The following is a 21,634-nucleotide window of genomic DNA, read 5'->3' on the forward strand; positions in this document are numbered from 1 at the left end:
AATTTATCACTGAACATACGTTAACTTTTTCTCATTTTAATTTATCACTAATTACATATAATATTTCTATCAGAAGGATTGAATAAAAAAAAATAAAGTTAAATATTTTACTTTCATACCAAATATAATATTTAAAAATATAAGAATCGAGATACTATAATAACTAATTATAAAAAATAATTAATAATTAATTTTATCGCTATTATTGACAAATCATCCAAACAAATTTATTACTCGATCTCTTAGTTTTGTTTATTTATTATTATTATTATTATTTTTAAAGTAAAAAATATTTAATGGAAAAAAAAATGCTTATGATCGAAAATGTTAATAGGAACAATATTTCTTCGCACATCCTAAAATGTGTTATGTATAGAAGATTAGAGTGTGTAAATGTCATCCACTATAGCTTGAATTTTGTTTATTTAACGCTTTAGGAAACTTATCACTCAAATATGTCTGCTAAATGGTGACATCACTCGGATTGCATGTGAGAGGAACGCAATGTGATCGATCGAATGCCTCGAATACGACGAAGGGTGATTTTGTAAATTCAGTCGAGCGTATGAACAAGAAGAGCACCCGAAAGAAGAAACAAAGGCAGCGGTCTCCTCTCCGTCTCCTCGAGCGTTGGAATAGGAGGGAAGGCTCCGAGAGAAAGAGAGAGGAGATAGGAGAAGGTGGGGAGAAGCTATACGAAGCGAAGACATGGCTCTCAGAGTGACCCTTCCACCGAAGATTTCCCTCGTCCTCACTCCTCCCAAGCCGAACCTGGGATCCCCTAGGGTCTCCATGGCCTTCGCTATCCGTGCTTCCGCCGCAAAGTGAGCTCCTTTCGCCCCCAGAAAAAAGCTCCCCTTTGTTCCATCGGAAGCTTTTTGGTTCCGCTCCTGCGGGTGCAGGCTTCGTGATCGGTCTCGATCGGCTCCTGTGTTGCATTTGAATTGTTCCTTCGAGGTGCCATCGTGATTTAAGCGATTTGGGTTTGTCGATCTGATGATACGGAAGTGTTTCGCTCTTATTGCAGTTGGTTCCAACATTTTCGGAGTCGATTTGTTCTTCTTTGGCCGTTGAATTATTCGATTACAGATATATTGTTATTAATGAGTGTGTTTGTTTGCTCATCCTGATCGATCTTATGGTGCTTGATCTGCTATTTGCATCATTTGAAATGGCTCAGGTAGTATGCTTTGGTTTTAGTCTCCGTGCCCGTCGTTTTGCCTATGAGGAAAGAGCTTTGATGCATGCGTGACTTGTTCTCTCGAGGATGCCCTGTCCAAAAGTTCGTTTTTTTTTGGGATTCTGGCAATTTTGGTTTGGACACAATGTTTGTTTTCTTCTGTGGTTTGAGTTTGATGACCGTGAGTTGTTGAATGCTGCCAAGAATCTGGCGCTAGCTTCTTGTTCGCATGTGTTTGTTCTATTTAACTCTAAAGAAAAGAATCTTCTTACCGTATAACTTTGGTGGTGCCGACGTACCGGAGAGGCCACAACAAAATCTGTGGCCTCAAGTGTTTGGCATAACCTTTTTCAGAGAGGTCAATATCAAGTGTGTAATTGTTGGAAGTATGAGGTAAGAAGTTATAGATGAGAAAGGAATATGCTTGATGCTTGGCTTGGGCCTATTCATAAATGATGAATTATCTACAGATCAGTATCATATACATACCATGGTTGTATACCTCAGCTTTACATTTCAGAATTTTCATAATGATACTTGTGAATTAGGCATCAAGGTATTGAAATTTGTTGTTCAATTTGGATATAGTAATTGCCAGCTTTGGAGATAGAATATTATGTGCTTTGTTTTCCTTGGTACAAATCTAAATTATTGGACTTTCTCTATCGTGTACGTAGTTAATGAATTTGAATAATTATGTCTAGTAATCCCTATTAATGCTGTTTCTGAACTCCACCTGTGGTGCTTACTTGTGGTTGCATATATGATTGCTTTAGCTTCCAAAAATTTTCTTTTGCAACTTATCTATTCCCAATTATATTATCAGAAAATTTGCTACAATTTCATAGCATTGTGTGAGATATAAACTATTTGACAAGTACATGGAGTGAAGCATTAAGACCATGAATATGATATTTCTCACTCTAAAATTATTGGCGATGCATATTTCTTCTCTTTTCAGGTTAATTTTCCATGAATAACTCATGTAAAAGAAAACCTTTGAAAAGCATTTTCTGCTAGGCAAAGTTTAAGAAGTAAGGCAATCCTTAGAACATGTATTGGAGGGTGCCTTGTGTGCTGATCTTCTTCTTTTTTGTCAATCGCAATCAGATTTTCTATTAGTTAACCCAGCTATTTAATCAATATAAGTTTGTAGTAATTTTTTTCTGTTCTCCTATAACTCGAATGTACTTATGACAACGGACATATTACAAGTCAAATGGGTAAGTTTGTAGTAATTTTTTTCTGTTCTATAACTCGAATGTACTTATGACAACGGACATATTACAAGTCAAATGGGTAAGTTCAGGACAGGGATTAACTACTTATAGCCATAGCTCATTTATTCTAAATGTTGATGTTGCTACATGCATTCTGCATCTCCTATAGTAATAAGTCATTAATTTTTTGCTAAGTTGACATCTATATAATATAATCAGCCACAATGGATTTAGGTTGTTTGCAAGAAACTCTCTCCTTTCGTCATGAAAATCATGCTTAATTCCTTGTTAAATTTTTTGGTGTTGTACATCTCCATGTATGTGTTGTCCATCCTGATTCAGTTTCTGTTGGAACAATAGTAATCGTATACATGTGTCTAGTATCATAACAAATAAAAGAACTTTGCATCTCAATCAAATCATTTCACAGTTTAAGGTTTCTGGGTCAAGCTTAGTGGTTGTTTTGAGTAAACCAAGAACATAAACAACTGTGCTCCATTGCATGTGATTAATAATCCATCTGTTGCTAGGATAGTTGCATCAATAACCTTCTAGCTTGTAACATCCTAGCTTTTCTGCCTTTCTTGATCAAGCTGATTTCCTTTTATCATTTTAGTCCTTTTTCTGTGACGTTGGGGGTATTCTAGAGCAAGGTCACTCAGACATTTTGCTGTCTAAGATCAATGTATATCTTGAATTCTGTATTTCACAGCATAGGACCATGCCTGTTATGTTCTCACCCATCCCTCAATAACCAAGGTTTAGCATCCAACTGGCAAATCCTGATCCTGATTAGCAGGATAGGATTAAGAATGGGCTATCCTGCAAAGCATGTCTAGTTGCGGTGTAGTTATAGATGTTGAGTATACAAAAACAAATCTCATAATTACTTGTCAGATATGGTTTAGCTTTTATATTTTTATTTTTTATTTTTTATTTTTTTTATTTTATTTTTTATTTTATTTTTTATTTTATTTTTTTTTTTGGAACCTTTTTATGTGGCTTTTCTCCATTAAATTTTTCATACAACTCAAGGAGAAAAAATAAAAGTTTTGGTCCATAACTGATGATTCAAGGAGCTGTATAGCACATATAATTATGATGAAGCTCCAGCTGTGATTATACTGCCATTCAAGCATTTGTATATGTGTGCATATCAAGTAAACTTATAATGACTATGACAAGGTTTTAACTAGCTGACAAGCTGTCATGCTAAATATATGGATCAACTACATGGATTGTTTTACTAGAGTCAACACATATAGAACTGCATTCCTTTCAGTTATCTGATGAATTTTGGTTCTACATCTTAATTATTCTGATATTTCACAATTCTCTTTGGTGCCTGTATATATGATCCATTAGTTATCTGCAATCAAAAAATTCTGGAAGACTGCATGACTTGGACATATTTTCTCTTTCTAGTGCATTCCTAATGGAAGATAATCTTGGTATTTTCTTCTTTTTTTTTCTCAAAATATCAGAATTGAAACTTCAAAGAAGCCCTTCTGTCCTCCTCGCGAGGTACATGTTCAAGTTACACATTCTATGCCGCCTCAGAAGGTTGAGATCTTTAGGGCATTAGAGGACTGGGCAGAGAATAACATCCTGGTACATCTAAAGCCAGTTGAAAAGTGTTGGCAGCCACAAGATTTTCTTCCAGACCCTTCCTCAGATGGATTTTATGAAGAAGTTCAAGAACTGAGAGAACGATCAAAGGAGATCCCTGATGATTATTATGTTTGCTTGGTTGGAGATATGATCACAGAGGAAGCCCTTCCTACATACCAGACAATGCTTAATACCCTTGATGGTGTGCGAGATGAAACCGGTGCAAGCCTTACCTCATGGGCTATCTGGACAAGGGCATGGACTGCTGAAGAGAACAGACATGGTGACCTTCTCAACAAGTACTTGTATCTGACAGGAAGAGTAAACATGAAACAAATTGAGAAAACCATACAATATCTGATTGGTTCAGGAATGGTAAGTTCCCTGATCTGCTTAAGTTACTTGGCTTTGACAGCATTCAGATCTCCAGAATTTATCTTTTAATATACTGTCCTCAAAACTTTGGGCAAAATCCTGAAATTTGTGGTTAATCTACTGACTAAGTGCACTAGCAACAAAATCTGCATGATTTTTTAATATATATTTGAAATTATTTTGACCTGCAATATATTGGATCTGAGACCAAAAAGATATTCTGGATGTATTTAGGCCTGTCTCTATTTTTGTTGGTCATATGTGGCTATTCATTTGAAACAAAATAGCAAGAACCAATAATTTTTAAAAGGAAGAGTGGTGCTAAATGCTAACAACTATGTCTCCTTGATGTCTTTCATCTACTTTCTGGACAAAAACCATAGAATCTTGCAATGAATTCTGTCCTCCAGTATTAATTGGAATGTTCTTTCTATTAATCTGAAGTGAAGTTTTGAGGAATGAAAATAGATACTTTAGTATATTACTATATTTTTCAAGGAGAAATGTTCCGTATGAGTTAGGAAACTGTAGAATAGGTTCTGTTGAAGTCCCTAAGCTGCATTTTGTCTCAGCCATGGGTAATATTAACTCTTCTGTTTCTGGTTGATTGAAAAACTTAATATTTCCTAATCTACTTAATCTGCATATATTGATAAGTTGCCTTTCACCAGCACATGTAAATAATTTTAGTTGGAAAGAATGTCAACACGTCAACTTCTTTTGTTTGTTCTGTTTTTGATAGGATCCCAGAACTGAGAATAGCCCCTACCTTGGCTTCATATACACCTCATTTCAAGAACGAGCTACCTTTGTATCCCATGGAAACACGGCCAGGCATGCCAAGGAATATGGGGACCTGAAGCTGGCTCAGATATGTGGCACTATAGCTGCAGACGAGAAGCGCCATGAAACTGCATACACCAAGATAGTGGAGAAGCTTTTCGAGATAGACCCCGATGGGACAATGCTTGCATTTGCAGACATGATGAAGAAGAAGATTTCGATGCCTGCCCATCTAATGTACGACGGACATGATGATAACCTCTTTGAGCACTTCTCTGCTGTGGCTCAGCGGTTGGGTGTCTATACTGCAAAGGACTACGCTGATATACTCGAGTTTCTTGTCGTGAGGTGGAACCTGGAGAAGCTTAGTGTCCTGTCGGGAGAGGCAAGTCAAGCCCAGGACTTTGTATGCACTTTGGCTCCAAGGATACGAAGACTTGAAGAAAGAGCACAGGGGAAAGCCAAGCAATCACCAAGAATTCCTTTCAGTTGGATCAATTACAGGGAAGTGCAGCTGTGAGCAAAAACGACAATCGCTTTCCTATGTTACAAGAAATATCCGATTAGCTCTACGTCTCATATAAAGTGTCTGCATCCAACTTATGCTGCAGTTGGCTAGTAATAAGGATTTGTCGGATTGAGCATTAGTATCATAAAGCCATATTTATGTTTCTGAATCAGGATGTGAGCTGTCATCTTATCAAGTTATATATAGATTTCTTGAACATGACATGAATCTTGTAAGGGCTGTTCCGAGGTTTTCATAGATTTTGGAGAGCTTAATCTACAGTTACTTTTTAAGTTTTTCATGTACAAGTAATGAAACTGCAGTTAATAATTCCCTCTTTCCCGAACTCCATCTATGCATGATTGCTGAGTCTTTTCTAGTTTCTTTTTGTTGTAAGAGATGATCAGATAATTCTTTTTACATAAAGAAGAAATGTAACTCCAGGGATCTTAATTGGATCCGTTTAAATTGTTGATCTTGAACCCTAATTTTATGGTTGTTGAGTTGTTCTATACAATGTCTATTGAAATGAAACCAACAAGGTTCAGACCCCTGTTCTAAAATGGATCTTTGCCCTATTCATTTCCGATTTCACTCCCTTGCATGCGCGACACAGTGCAGCTTCTATATAAATTATTTAGTTGCCATTAGATTGAACAATTCACATTCAATCTATTTTTATTTATCTAAACTTACGTAAAGTTCGACAATAGGAAAATAAGAGGTTCGTGATCCTACAAAGAATACTATGAGATCCACTTGTAACGTTGCATTTGTAACATTACGAAGATTAAGATTGACTTATAAGGATTTGATAAGTGTATTATTATTTATTTTACTTTAAATATTTTGACTAGTAAATTAGGACAAATGAAATTGATGGATCAATTAGCCTATTAGACTTAGGCCATAACATTTGATATCAGAATCGACCTAATATTTAGACATGATAAGAAAGTTCGAATAAGAAAAGACTATTATAGATAGAATTAAACGACTTGTTAAAACATAGAGCTACCAACTATGCTTTATATGCACTATGTCAAGATTTGATTTGTACTATACTGTGCCTTGATAAGTACATATGGAGAAAATTATAATAACTCAAAACTAAAATTGGTTAAAAAAGAACGAATGAATATATTATTTATTAAATAATCATACATATGAAATTTCTTTTTTATAGTGAAGTAAAAGTAATAATTAATATTCTTAGATGATTTAAAAAATACACATGAAATTCTTTTTCTTATAGTGAGCTTACAAGTCATTTAAATAAAGTAAAATTAAAAATAATTATATAAAATTATTGATCATTATTCGATCGATAAACATTAGTATATGTTTTTAAGAGTTAGTGAGATGTAATGTGTATCATGTCACATCGTCAATTTTAATTTTGTATGTTCCAAACTTCAAAATCCAATCATAATGCTGAATAATTCATGAAAAATCAAAATGACAAAATCTACACAATAATCTTTAATATTTCTCACCTACTATTTATCTAACATTGCAAGCTCTTAGCTTTCTTTAACATCAACCTCCAATCCATGGACTGCACGCGCCGCCTCTCCCAGTGCGCGTGCTCGGAACGAGCAAGTCTGCGACACACAACACTCGGGAGCACTCCCAACGTCAAAAGACCTCACCATCGTTTTCTATTAGCTTCTGTCTCCCTCCTTCCTCTCCTTCGTGCTCAAAACTACTCTCGAGCTGTACAGCTTCGGATGGCCGACACCAGCAAAAAGTCAACCGAGAACGACCGTCTTATTCATCTGACACACAAAACAAAGAAAACCAAATACATCCTCCTTGGGTTTGACTCCGCGGAATCATCTCCGACCATGAACACATGTTCCAGATAATGCTTGTCGGGGAAGGTCTTAACTGGTGACAACAACTTGTAATTTAAATACTTACTGTAAGATTGCATGATTGGATTCTCTTTCTGCCTTAAATCATTAATCTATTTGTACCTATGCGTGATTACATTTTGTTCATCCATAATTATCCTATTGCTCAGATCATTTGCTCCATGGGTTAAGTTTCAAGTGGGGTTTCCACACATTTATCCTTTTAGAGTTTGGAAACAACATATTTGCTGAATCTAACTATAATATTGCACATATCCTTTCCATACAAAGATCCCAATATTCTATCTGAAATACACATAATGTTCTTACAATAATCTTTTAAAGAACATATACATCATCTACACTTTTATTACAATAAAAATGATATCTATATAATTTTTATCATAATAAGCTTTTAGAGTATTAATATGATAAAATTCATCCACAATTACATATATATAATTTTTAGATTTCACAGTGATAATATATATATATATATATGCAAAAATCAGATTTAGAGGAATAAATACAAAAAAAAAACTATTATGTATATATGAAATGTTCCCTTCATATTGGAGCTGAGAACAGTGTCACTCATCAGATGTCTGAACTCCTGTCACTGTCATCTGCAGCCCATTGGTTTTGTTCATGGCATTTATCTTCCAGCTCCTGGAATGAGCTGTCGACACATGAAACCTTAATCTGTGACATATACCACCAAACCAAACAACAAAACAAAAGCCATGCATTCTTGTGTTGTTCTTCTCAATTAGATCATCTTCTGATCCCACCACACCATCATAAACTAATCTACCCTTAACGTCACCCTGCCATTTGATCCCCACACCCCGATTCCCTTCACATTTGCAGGAATGATTCCGTTTACACTGCCCTATATGAGCTGGTGTTCATGCAGGAACTGAGCTTGACCCGAGCGATGGAGAGCGACCATCCCTTCCTCTTTGCGCCACAGGCCCGCATAAGCAACGAGGACGACGGGTTCGATCCCGCCTTCGAGAGCTACGACCATGAGCTGCTCCAGTTCATGCTCTTCGACGGCGGGTTCGCGGGTGATGGCCATCTGAGCTTGCTGAGGGAAGGAGCGCTGTTCGATGCTGGCGGCCATGAAGGAACCACCGCCACCCAGTACCTGCAGGCCGATGCGCCTTCGGGCTCTCCCGACCTTAGCTTGGAGGTGGATGACGATCCTCCTGCGTGCGGAGGGTGCCATGATGGTGGCGATTCCCCCGGGGGGATCACCAAGACAAGGAGAGACCGGTCCAAGACTCTGATATCGGAGAGGAAGAGGAGGGTCCGCATGAAGGAGAAGCTGTACGAGCTGCGGTCTCTGGTTCCCAATATAACGAAGGTACAGATACGTTACTCGCCACCTGTTTCAGGTTGTGGTGGAGAGAGGCTTGACCATGGTTAATGCGATGTCGTGCAGATGGACAAAGCTTCCATCATAGCCGACGCAGTCGTGTACATGAAGAATCTGCAATCTCAGGCGAAAAAGTTGGAGGAGGAAGTGAGCATGCTCGAGTCCTCGTCGCGAGAAGGCCAACCGCTTCAGGTTCCAAGCAGGAAGACGACCAAAGCTACAGATTTGGAGGAGGCTGCTGCTGTGAGAGGCGGCAACATAATGCAGGTAAACGCATTCGAAGTGGGTGAGGGAAGGTTCTACGTGAAGGTGGAGGGCAGCATGGGAGACGGAGCGGCGTCATCTCTCTACGCCGCCGTCGAGTCTCTCTTGTGCTTCGATCTGGAGAGCTCCAACTTCTCCCTCAACCCCAATGGATTTGTGTTCACGCTAACCTTCAAAGTATAAACGCCGAACACAGTTCTCTCCATTTTTGCTCTTCTCATTGGATTGCTCGTGTTAGGGTTGAGAATGTTTCTGTACTGCTGCAGATCGGAGACTTCAGCAGGGAGATGAATGCATCCTCCATGGAGTTATGGGTGATGGGAGCTCTTCTGAGGGAGGGGTTTCAACTCATGCAGACAACTCCTCCTTTGTAGAGAGCTACTTGTCCTCCACTATCAGCGGCCACCCTCTCACATATTTTGAGCTTTGCGTACTCATCTTTTATTTGTAGACATGTTCACTGTAATAACAATCTGCTCTTCAGGCATTGGAGTGTATGCATGCATGCATCGACTGCCATGAGTTTTATCATGTGGAATCCACCATACTGAAATCATATGCAATAATGAGAGCACAATCATATAAAATAAGAGTTATATGTACCATATAATGGGAAAAATGAGAGATGTAGCAACCGAAGTACTGTCAGGTAATTGGAAATTATGTGACTTCAATTACAAGAAGCAGCCCAAATCATTTGCAGATATCAACTGCTATGATTGGACAGTAGACATAGGTTTGTTCTGATCCCATTGAGGAGGTGAAATATACTTCTTCAGAGTGACTTCTTATTTGTTCTTATAATAAGGAGTTCACTAATGACCCTTAACAAAACTTGAGATTGTGGTTGACATAATCATAGATCTAGTGTTTGAATACAAGTGTACTACACAGGTAATTTAAGATTAGATAATTGAAACAAAGATATCCAGACCTGGCTTTCTAGATATTGTAATGAAGAGATTCTGACCATTGAATAAGGCTTATTATTATTATTATTATTATTATATTAAAGATTGCAGAAAGTCAACCACTATTCCTGCTTGTATATAAATCTGACCTCAAGATTCTTCACTAAGATAAACTTCTTTAATCTTTTATATTGACAACAATGGAGGGGTTGATCTCTAATAATAAACTATAAGGAGTTATGTCCCAAACCACTTCAATATAAGGATAGAAAAGGTTAAGGATGGTTACCTATATATTTCTTCCAATTTTTGTTATATCTATAATTAATTCTCTCTGACCCTTGCATGACATTTATCTTGACTTTGTTATTTTTATGTATTCAGGACTTGGATAAGTCTACTAATATTTTTGTGGTGACGTAGTGAGTACTGTAATTTCATCAACCAACCCTAAAGGTTTTATGAAGCAATTCTCTTTCTTCAGGTTTTAGCTGAAGACTAAACCTAGATCTCAGGTTTTAGCTGCCAAAGATGAATAATTGTGAATTCTTGAAAAAAAAATCTATGTTTGAGAGATTTTTGTAGAGCTCTCCTGATCATATAAAAAAATTATTTTACCCTTATTTTATCACTGTTGTATTGTGTTTGGTTAGTTGAATTTGCCCCTACTTGTCTCGCGCTAGTACAAGGAAAGAGGAGGTGCAACAACGATAGCTCTTGTCGTCCTCGTGTGAGCAAGGGTGTAGGTGGCCGCTATCATAAGGTGTAAGAAAGGTGGGGGTGGGAGAAGGTTTGACAAGGGCTATTGTGACTCTGTCGCCGGGTGAGTTTGGTGAAGATAGAAGGCTTGCTCTCGTTGTAAGTGGAGGGGCTGTAGAAGTTGTGCCTATGTTGTTAGGGGTAGTGGTGGTCATTGTACTTCTGTCACTAGGTGAGTTTAATAGATAAGGAGGTTTCACCTTCATATGCCTATGTGGAAGGAGGCCTTGCGACGAGGAAGGAGGACTATAGAGGCCATAATGAGCCTTTCCACAATAGGTCTAGAGGGGCAGAGGGGAGGAAAGGTAATGACGAAGGTATTGTAGAACAATGGCATACCGCGGAGGTAGGTCTGATGGGTGGAACGGGTAAAATGATTATTTATGAAAAAAATATTTTATGAAAACTTTTTAAAATAGAAGTGCTCTCGGGAATTGATCAAATATAAGGTTTTTTTTTTAATTTACTTATATATATATATATATTGTGTGTGTGAGAGAGAAAATTAAATCCAAGTAAAATGCTAAATCCTTACTCAACTTTTAATTTTCTAATCATTATGATTGATCTTAAAATATTTATCTTAATAACCTCTCGAAGGAAATCTTAGGAAAAAAAATAATTTGAAGCTAGGAGAGGATAAAGAAAAATCTCACTATCATTTTACTGATTATTATTATTATTATTATTTCTGTGGTAAATTCCAGTTATGATAGATTGTTACGTTTCTAAACAAGAATTATTTTTCTTTTTGAATAGAAAAAAGAACAGGCCGTAAACCGGTCCCGGCCAGGTCGAACCAAATCGGTCCAAAATCGGACCGTGGTGGTGCTTATCATGAAGTTCCTTTATCCTCGTAGGGTCAAGTCCGTCATTTCGATTCCGCTAGCAAAGCCCGCGCGATCGAATCGGGCTCGATGATACCGACAGTCGAAAGCAGTGAGAGAGGGAAAGAAGCGACGACGCAGAGAGAAATGGCTGAGGAGAGGAGCGGAGGGGAGGGTGAAGAAGGGAGGAGTTCGGCCTCCGCCACGAATAATTGGAGAAAGGAGGTCGACGTTAAACTGAAGCGGCTCCAATCCCTCCTGTTCGGCGCCGATCTCGCCCTGGAGCGGGGCGATCACGCCGCCGCCGGAACCCTCGCTCTCCGCCTCATCGGCTTCCTCGACTCACAGACGAGAAACCCCATTGACGCTTCCTTCGTCAGTCCCATCCGCGCCGAGGCTTCCTCCAAGCTCGCCGCCGCCTCCCGCGCCCTCGCTGTCGACTCGGATCGGTGTGTACCTCTCGCGCTTCCTCTTTTGATATATTCAGGAAATCGGTTGCTATCCGTGCTGTTTGTTGAGTTCTTGAGCTATGATTTGTTGGTTGCCGTTTGAATCATTTTGGTGTCTATTCGAATATGAGGCCGAAACTTGCTGATCTCCACTGTCTTAATGAAATCGGTTTAGGGAAAAAAGAAACATGAATTTTAAGACAAAAAAAAAAGATCAATGCGGATTTGAATTTTTGGCTCAGTGGAATGGATTAGAGCTACGCAATGTTGTAAACCATTATGGTCATGCTTGGCGCTCAGCTGAGAGTAAAGTGCAACTGGAGATTAGCTTATTTGTGATGGATTGAGCCAATTTTAAGCTGCCTCCTATCTCTCTAATATAAATCCATTAATAGGAAGTCAGTAATAGTACGAACAACTTTAATGACCATTGATAGCATTGATATTCAATGTTTTAAAAAAATTAAATAGTCTGTATTGTCATTAAAAAGGAGATAGAGGAGATGTTGATTAAATCTGATATTTAGATCCAAAATGTAAGATTGGTAAGTGAAAACTGAATGGAATGAAGGGCTCCAATGCTATATTACATTTGCTAAAGCACTTCAGCATAAAGAATTATACTAAGATGGTGCCTATTTCATCATAGTTATAATGTCATGAAGTTGATATGGCTGAATGTTGTTGCTCTACATGAGTGGCTTTAATAAACAGCAGCACCAAACTACAATATTCTTAAATGTTACATAATTAATTGTTCACTGTTGTTGATTGATTATAGAAGACAGTAACAATTTATGTTTAATTTACTTTGATGTACTTTTTAAGCTTGACAATAGTTATAATTTCCCTTCAGGATTTTTTTCCCTAAATGTAGTATCTTATGGATTCAGACAGGCATTTGAACAAGCAAGAAAAGATGTTGGTTGTATTTTTTTAAAAAAAGGAGATGTTGACATCGAGAGGATTAAGGAGTCCAAGTATTTCCGAACTTTCATCAATAAGTCCAAAGAAAATGTTGCTGGAGATTTGGTATGGACTTATGTGATTTTTATGTTCATTCAGATTGAGGAGTGGTCTTTATTGATTTACTGAAAAATATGCATGCCTATTTGTAGGTTCTAATGTTGTTTTGGACAATGAAAGACTTTCCCATCTTGAATTTATTTGGCTGTGATTGCAAAAGAGTGAAACGAAGCTCATCATGTCTTGTACTCACTACTCAGTAGATATTGATTCCATAATCAATAAGTTCTGTTTTTGTTTTAGCAGATCAACAACACATCATCATGTAGCAATTCTTCGGCTGTTAAAGGTTCTGATATCAAGGAAAACCAGAGGCTACTGGATAAACAACATGAAAAGTCAAGCATCCATACTGCAAAGCTTATGACACAGACAAAAATAACATCAATATATGGCAATAAACCCTCAAATCCAGATAATGCGACTTACAAGACAGTTCGGAATTGCCAAAGTGACATTCCTCAAGAGTGCACTGTTTTTGACATTGAAAAGACAAGTAGCAATAACTCTTTGAAAAACAAAGATGGCCCTGTTTGTTTGCAAGGTGAAGAGATAGAAAAACCACATGGAATGACTTCAAGATCAAAGCACCGGCACTCAGAATTTACAAGTCCAATTTGTGAAAATGCAAAGTCTCCTTCAAGTAATGAAGAAGCTAGTCTAGATATTTCTCACCATGGATTTGTGACCGCAAGGACAAAATTGGTAATTATTTAGTAATCATTTGGTGTTTTATTATTCTCAAGACCACTGTTACTTATCTCTTAGTGGGATTGTAAACATTTGTCAACTCACCTTAAGAGGCCATATTTAACATTAAGTAATCATATTTCTTGTGCTTCATTTGTTACATATTTTCAATATGCTGAGCTCTTTTTTGTACACAGATTCTGTACACTAATCTTTCAGAAGCTCTCCCTTTTATGCAGTTTTAACTTTTAAGTTTATCATATGTAACTTATCCTCAACTATTTGGATTTCTAACACATGCCATATTATGACTTACAACTTGCAGGTTGCAACTTCATACTTGTGCTACTCTTGACTCTAGAAGCCTAAGTGTACATAAAAATATTTGAGATTAAGGGAATGAAAATATAAACATCTTAAGGAGAAATTTGCAAATTTGGTACTCTTGAGGGTGAAACATTCAAAAGTTTTTTCCTGTTTCTTTTAAGGCATCACCAAATTCTCTGGAAATAATAGAGTGATAAAGATAGCTTTAATTAGTTAAATTGGAAGTTTCAAGTGACTGATTTATGCAACTGATCAGCAAGGAAGATTATCATGGGTACCTGTAAAATGAGGTACCTATACAGTGTGCGAAAGCATGCCAAGATCTTATATTTGCTAATTTTTTAAGTCTTTCTACTTATGAATGCATACTAAGCATCATATCTTCAGGAGTATGTGCAAGCTGAGATTAAACATACATTAAGGTGGTTGTGAGGTGAAGTGAGTTGTGAGTTGATTTATATACTGTAAGTTTGAAGAACTTCTTGTGAATGCAAAGACTAGTTATATGCTGCAAAGAGAAACAAGGTTTAGGAGACCACTCTTTCTTTTATGGTTTCTTTCTGATGCTTATTGTAATTGCTATGTAGTTTCATTTTTAAAAAGATCTTTTGTGGACTCTATCTATTCTATGTTTGCTAGTGCATGGCATGTTTCTTTTATTATGTCTAAATTGTCTATTCGTATGCAGAACATCTAAAAGTTTTCAGTAATTTTTATGTAAGGTCTAATGTTAGCAGTGGTATAATGCGATCATTTACTTCAACTCCCTTTATATTTATGAGAAGCTTGTAGCTTTGAAGATTAATCTGTTCTGGAGATTGGTATGGAACTATATGACATTTGTTTCTGGGAAGTCTTTTGCCTCCTCTTTTGTATAATCTATAACCCATCAGTCCAGATATATGATACATGGGCCTAAGAGGGTTAGCACGTGATCAGAGAAGTTTGATATACTAGTTCCTTACTGGTTTGATCCTTCATGTTGAGTGTTGCCATATTTATCACAAGCAGCGAAAACCTTACATGTGGAATTTTTTCTGTTAAATTATTGGTTGTTATAATTAGGTTTTTGGAAGTTTGTAAGTTTATATCTTGTTTGACTTGAGCATCATACAAAAGGACACATAAGTGTAGCCTTTTAAATTTTAATAAACCTTCTTGTGTCCTTAGGAAATGGATGCTAAGCAAAGACCTTGTTCAATGGGCCATGCAAATGCCTCTGTGTCACCGCAAGTCAATAATAATTCATTTGGGAATGTGAGAAACTATGGCATGAGGTATGGCAATGTTACCCGTCGTGGTGTTCGAGGTAACTTTGTCCCACCTATCAGATCCAGTGGAGGCAATACAGGTAATATGATTAGCCCAAGGATTTCAGGGCAGTGTGATGATGCTCTGCAAGATTCAACAAGAAAATGGTTGGTATCACCTGACTATTTTATGTCTTGTTAGTTACAGTCTATATTCAAACCTTTATCTTAGTTTTCTGTCTTTATAAGATATAAGTTATGTATAGTCAAATGTCACTGAAATAGGGTATTTTATTGAAGAAAATTCTCTAAATTCAGCTCGAGTAGGTTTATGGAGCATAGAGTTCATGCATTAGTTTTATGACACTAATGTAAACTAAATATTTTGTCTATCCAATTAAATTCTCTGGAGGATGGTTTTTTTAATGGAAATTCAGAAAAGTTTGGTTACAACATCGCTAATCAGTTCAGCTATTAGGGTCAACAACCAGGGAATAGTTTTAAGATCATTGCTAGAATTTTGAGATCGCAATTGAATTTCTGCATCATTGTTTTAACCAAAAGCAGAAAACAATGAGACTTACGAAAATTAAGAAACTTGTGTGGCAAAAGAAGGGAAAAAACTGGTCAATTTAGACTTGCCGATAGCAATGCCATTGACTTCTATGTTGAAATTTCTTCGTCAGTTCAAGTTAGATGGCCATCATTCAATTTATCACATTATTCAAATCTTTATAGTTTAAATACAACTGATCAACTGAAATTATGTCTTTATTGTTATCAATAACATCATTATTAACAATTTGGTGTCTATCTAATCAACTGTTCTTCTGATGACATGGACATGCCCCATTTTAATTGAGACATGCTTGATCTTTGTGTCAAAATTATTTTGAGATAGTTTGCTGTATCATCTCCTAAATAATTTTGTCCTTGATATTAACTTCATCATAACTCCTAATGTAATCATCCAATGGAGCAATCTATCTTAAGTTGTGTATTCACGAGCAAAGGAGATAAGAAGTAAATTACTAACTTGATATGGAGAAAAATAAAGAAAATTTAGGTTAGCCACACTGTGTTTTTTGTTTGGAGACAAGTACATGCTAAATGATCTTTTTGTGGAATAGAGGTACTAATTCAGATGGTGACTCTTTCCCAAAGGTGAATTTTAATGTTCTTGCAAATTCCAGTAAGTAGTTTCAATTCCTTAGGTAGTAGCCTTGGCTTGTGCAAAAGGGAACCTTCTCAATGAAACTTACAGGTTTGAGAATCCATTTAGAGATAAGAGTTCAATATGCACTAAACATCATAAATGTATCAATTAATATCATCAAAGCTCTCATGCTTGCATCTTTTACATTTGGTATGAACAAAACCCTATATTTAAGGAATCTCACTTTTTTCTGTATTGTTTTGCCCCAGGTTTATGTCACATCTTTAATGGAAAGGATCTGTCTTATTTCTTTAGCAAAGCTTTTCAAGATAGGAAAAAAGAATGTTGTGTGATACTTGTTGTTAATTATAGGGAACATTTATTTGAAATGACAGTTGCTCGAGTTGCTTCAACCAAAAAACAAACTACTGAAATAGAGAGATCACTGACTTCACATCTCTGGCTATGATATATAGTAAGAACAAATTTTAAAATACCATCATGTCATGGATTTAGCTAGTCTTGCGTAAGCCATGTGACACCTCTATGTCACTTGCTCGCAAAGGTTTAACTTCCCTATAACCTTATGTAATCCAATAACGACCTGCACAGAAGGAAAATTAAATAGTGAAAAGTGAATTCGTGGGGGCAAAATGTCATTGTCGCTCTACTGAAGTGTAACTCAGGATTGCACAAGCATAAGTGGATAACATACTTCATTAGCAAAATGGACACCTTCGCTAGCTCAGATCAATCGTGCAACAAGGAGTCCAAGCCTAGACCTCTCTGCTCAAAGTCTCTGTGCACAAGTGCCCACACGACATTCCCACATTCTGTTACAAGACATGTGACCCTGCCAGTCCTATGCCAGCCAGGGATTCCAGGGTTTCGAGATGATTAGCATTTCACAAGTCATCTCTTTACAAGGAAAATAACTGCACAGTGCTGTTTAAAGGTTCTATTTTTTGTGCAGTTTTACCCATGTTCGACCACCCCTTTTGAGCTTCACTGACAAGTCTTAATGGCCAAAAGACTCAACCAAAATGGGGTTGTCAAGTCTACTGCAAAGCCTCTTATAAGCTACCTATGATGGACATAAACCAAAATGACGGACAACTTGTGCAGACAAGTTTTCAAGTATTATAGGGTTGCGCAAGCGATTTGTGACATTTTGTACCAGTCTATACGAGTCAGGATTCACAAAACCAACAGTCAACCAGAGCATGACCCAAGAATTTTGTTTGGCTCGATCTAGTATGAGTTGCGTTGCTTGATAAACTTATTGTACTAGTCTTATCCAATGGTAAACAGTTTGGTACCGAGCTGAACCAGCCGGTAAGCTAACTGCCAAATACTTATAATTCAAACTGCTGTCTTTTTTTTCTTTTTCTTTCTCTCGTGTTCCATCACACACATTCTCTTTCTCCCCTCTACCACCTATTCGTCCCTGTCGCATCACTGTCGCCGCCTCCTCCGTCTCTCAACATCGTTTGCTCCTCATTCGGATCACTCCTCCTCCTTTTATCCATAAGCCTTCTCCTCTGTCTCCTTTTTCTCCTTCTCTTCCACGTCCTCCCAAATTTCTTTTTCTCTTTGGTCCATGCAATACTGATTCATTCCAAGTGTGTGTATATTGATCCATCCAAGACCATATTGGCATGGGACAGAGATTTTAAACATTATAAGAACAAAAGAATAATTTCAACTAATCCAACATGACTTATACATATTATTTTGAGTTTATTTAGTTTTATAAGATAATTTCTATCAATGTGGTGTAGCTGTTACATATAATTTTTGAGTTATTTAGTTTTATCTTTGAATTGGCATTTGAAATATCAGATTATGTATTGGGATGCAAAGGATTCTGCATATTCAATTTCCAGGATTTAATGTGGTCAATGTCCTCTATTCTTAATAATTCCAAGTTTATTAACTTTGAGGTTCTGTTTCCAGTATAGAAATGTTGTGTGGTCCTGACGGTGAACTGCCTGAGAAGTTGAGGAACTTGGAACCTCGTCTTATTGAACATGTAAGTAATGAGATAATGGATAAAGACCCTAATGTCCGGTGGGATGACATAGGTAATTAGATACAGTCAAATTTTTTGTCTTCAGAAATTGCCAATCCTATGATATATTCTCACCATTGTTTTAATTCAGCTGGCTTGGAGCATGCTAAGAAATGTGTGACAGAGATGGTAATATGGCCTCTTTTACGTCCTGACATATTTCATGGTTGTCGTTCTCCAGGAAGAGGTCTACTGTTATTTGGTCCTCCTGTAAGTATATTTTAGTCAAATAAATGCATATCCTACAATAGCAGCATCAAATTCTAACTGAATGCTACATGATTATAGGGAACAGGTAAAACAATGATTGGAAAAGCCATTGCTGGAGAGGCAAAAGCAACTTTTTTCTATATATCAGCAAGTTCGTTGACGAGCAAGTGGGTACGTAAAATGGTGGTGCTTGATTTCTTTTTGTTTATTTACTATTAATTAAAAGGTTTTGCCTTTTTAAATATTGTGGATAATGATTTTATACTGATTTGAAAGATGATCATTGCTTGAAGTTTGCTACATCACATCCTGACTTGAGTCTCGGACAGACTGATGAAGCATGTGTGAAGGGGGAAACAGGGTGGTGCATCATGAAATGTGTTTCCTGATGTGTGTCAATACCACCTTTTGGGGTTCAAGTCTTTAGTTAAGATGAGATTTGAGTCATTCGGTGGCTGTAACTATGAACATCATGCACTTCTGTCTTTTGGAACTATGTTGGTTAAATTTGAACTGTTATGCAGATCTCTTTTTATAGTCAACTTGGACCACTTTCTCTGGGAAGAAATAGTGTATGTAAAAGCTCATGTACCGGATAAATTAAATTTGTTTTGTGAATAAACATCATTCTGAACAAGAACTCTGTGTAATAAGCACAATTATTCATCAATTATAATGTTCTTGGATAGTACATATGCATCTATATTTATGGCTAGATTTAGGGTTATATCTACAGCTACATTAATATGCGAGACACATTAAAAATGCAAGAACTATCAATTTACAACTCACTGTTTAGACATCTTTTCTTGATAAATTGTTAACCAAGGTGCTGATACAATATGAAAAGTAACAGAAATTAGTAATTCACTGGATAATTTTTCATGATCTTCTTTGTCAAACTTTATTTGCTGCATGTTCTTTGCTATTAAATTTCTTATTGCACAATGGAATATGCACAAACATATTATTTCATGTGAGTTTTTGTTATATTGAGTGCTGTAGATTGGTGAGGGGGAAAAGTTAGTCAGGGCACTTTTTGGAGTTGCCAGCTGTCGTCAGCCTGCTGTCATATTCGTGGATGAAATAGACTCCCTATTGTCACAGGTATTGTCTGACAGATTGAATTATATTTGAATAGAAATTTGATATTTCCTAACATTTCTTTTTACCACAGCGAAAGTCTGAGGGTGAGCATGAGTCAAGCAGGCGACTTAAAACACAATTTTTGATTGAAATGGAAGGATTTGACGGTGGAAATGATCAAATTCTGCTAATAGGTAATTTAATATTTGGTCAGGACGTTACGGCTTGTCGTATATGGCAACTTTGTTTTCTTAGTGTTTGCAAATGTTTGTGCTCTTTTTTTGGTATCTTCCATATATAATTGCTGCAAATTGGAAAACAAGTAGCTATAGTAATTCTGTTTTGGACAATGGTTTGAAAAACAATGCAGGAGCTACTAATAGGCCGCAAGAGCTTGATGAAGCTGCTCGCAGGCGACTAACTAAACGGTTATATATACCTCTTCCATCATCAGGTGATTTTCTTTTTCTTGGTTTTATTGGATATATTCTTAAAATATTTTGAAACATTGCAAACCTCTATAAAATCGGTTTGAAGAAGCAAGAGCCTGGATTGTTCGTAATCTTTTGGAGAAGGATGGGCTCTTCAAGCTTTCAGAAGAAGACATAATTGCAATCTGCAAATTAACTGAAGGTAATTAGTGAAATTAATTGTTCACCATAACACTTACCTGCAACTTGTTGTCTTATAAGCAGACATTTTTGAGCAATTTTGTTATTTCTTCAACCTTTCAGGTTATTCAGGATCAGACATGAAAAACCTTGTAAAAGATGCATCTATGGGGCCACTTAGAGAAGCTCTAAGACAGGGCATTGAGATTACAAAACTTAGAAAAGAGGATATGCGGGCAGTTACCCGTCAGGTAAAAAAATCTGCTTAGTCAAGTGTTTACATTTTGTCATGTTGGTTCGATGCAGGCAATTTATTTTTCCATCAAATTCATACACATTGTGAACAAACTCTTTTGATGAATACCATTGTATAGGATTTTGAGTATGCAATGCAAGAAGTAAGACCTTCTGTTTCCTTGACTGAATTGAGTACCTATGAGGAGTGGAACAGACAATTTGGGAGCTTATTGATTTAGCCATCTGATTAACAACATGCGCTGGGAACAGTAAGTAGCAGATGGTGGGCCATCTCAAATCAGCTTATTTTTCTTCTGTCATATTTTATTATGAAATAGTGTTTGCAGTTCTTCTAGTTCATTTGCAGTAATCTGGATTCTTGTTTTTCAACTTTGAGTTTCTAATTGTTGTCCCATAAGAGTGCAACAACCTTTGTTTGTCTTCTAACCTTAATAAAGAGTACTTGTTGTAGGAGAACTAAATATGAATTTCATGTTACAATGGCAAGATTGAGTTTTATGATATAATGGCCTAGATTAACTTTTAGTTTGCAGGGAATTGCCACTTCCAGCTGTTGTTGGATCCATGATATGCTTTAAGCTCTTTAAACAATCTTACCCGTAGATGTGTATCTGTAGGGGTCTTGCAATTATTTGTGTTAATAGCAATTTACATGTATGAGAATCAGCCTTAAGGAGATTTTGTTTCTGTTGATCTCCAGAAAATTGAAGTTACTTGGGTGTGGTGGCTTGGCTTGCATTGAATTTAATTAACAATATGCTCACTTGAGTTTGTAGATTTCCAGTAATGTATTACGCAATCCTTATATCAATGCTCACATCATTT

The 21,634-nt window shown here is 36.8% G+C and overlaps 3 protein-coding genes across 4 annotated transcripts; all 3 read left to right on the forward strand.

Moving 5' to 3' along the window:
* The first annotated feature begins 589 nt into the window (after positions 1-589).
* Positions 590-6,023, forward strand: LOC103989250 (stearoyl-[acyl-carrier-protein] 9-desaturase, chloroplastic). Of its 2 annotated transcripts, none has more exons than XM_009408053.3 (3): positions 590-824; positions 3,885-4,386; positions 5,129-6,023. In XM_009408053.3, exons 1-3 carry the CDS (start codon positions 709-711, stop codon positions 5,687-5,689), a joined length of 1,179 nt encoding a protein of 392 aa, XP_009406328.2. In that variant the 5' UTR covers positions 590-708; the 3' UTR covers positions 5,690-6,023. The 2 variants fall into 2 exon arrangements, with proteins under 2 accessions (XP_009406328.2, XP_065012346.1); XM_065156274.1 differs by lacking the exon at positions 590-824 and adding an exon at positions 837-1,573.
* Positions 6,024-8,470: 2,447 nt separating this feature from the next.
* Positions 8,471-9,702, forward strand: LOC103989821 (transcription factor BHLH156). Its single transcript, XM_009408766.3, has 3 exons — positions 8,471-8,902; positions 8,981-9,355; positions 9,445-9,702. The coding sequence occupies exons 1-3, from the start codon at positions 8,471-8,473 to the stop codon at positions 9,550-9,552; spliced, it is 915 nt and encodes a 304-aa protein (XP_009407041.2). The 3' UTR covers positions 9,553-9,702.
* Positions 9,703-11,651: 1,949 nt separating this feature from the next.
* LOC135640762 (ATPase family AAA domain-containing protein FIGL1-like) lies at positions 11,652-21,173 on the forward strand. The gene is made up of 13 exons (XM_065155498.1): positions 11,652-12,124; positions 13,018-13,156; positions 13,397-13,855; positions 15,338-15,585; positions 18,530-18,657; positions 18,736-18,854; positions 18,933-19,025; positions 19,860-19,961; positions 20,032-20,134; positions 20,311-20,394; positions 20,478-20,573; positions 20,675-20,802; positions 20,926-21,173. The coding sequence occupies exons 1-13, from the start codon at positions 11,766-11,768 to the stop codon at positions 21,025-21,027; spliced, it is 2,160 nt and encodes a 719-aa protein (XP_065011570.1). The 5' UTR covers positions 11,652-11,765; the 3' UTR covers positions 21,028-21,173.
* The last annotated feature ends 461 nt before the right edge of the window (positions 21,174-21,634 follow it).

Source organism: Musa acuminata, chromosome BXJ3-6, assembly GCF_036884655.1.
Source record: "Musa acuminata AAA Group cultivar baxijiao chromosome BXJ3-6, Cavendish_Baxijiao_AAA, whole genome shotgun sequence".
Taxonomy (NCBI): Eukaryota; Viridiplantae; Streptophyta; class Magnoliopsida; order Zingiberales; family Musaceae; genus Musa; species Musa acuminata.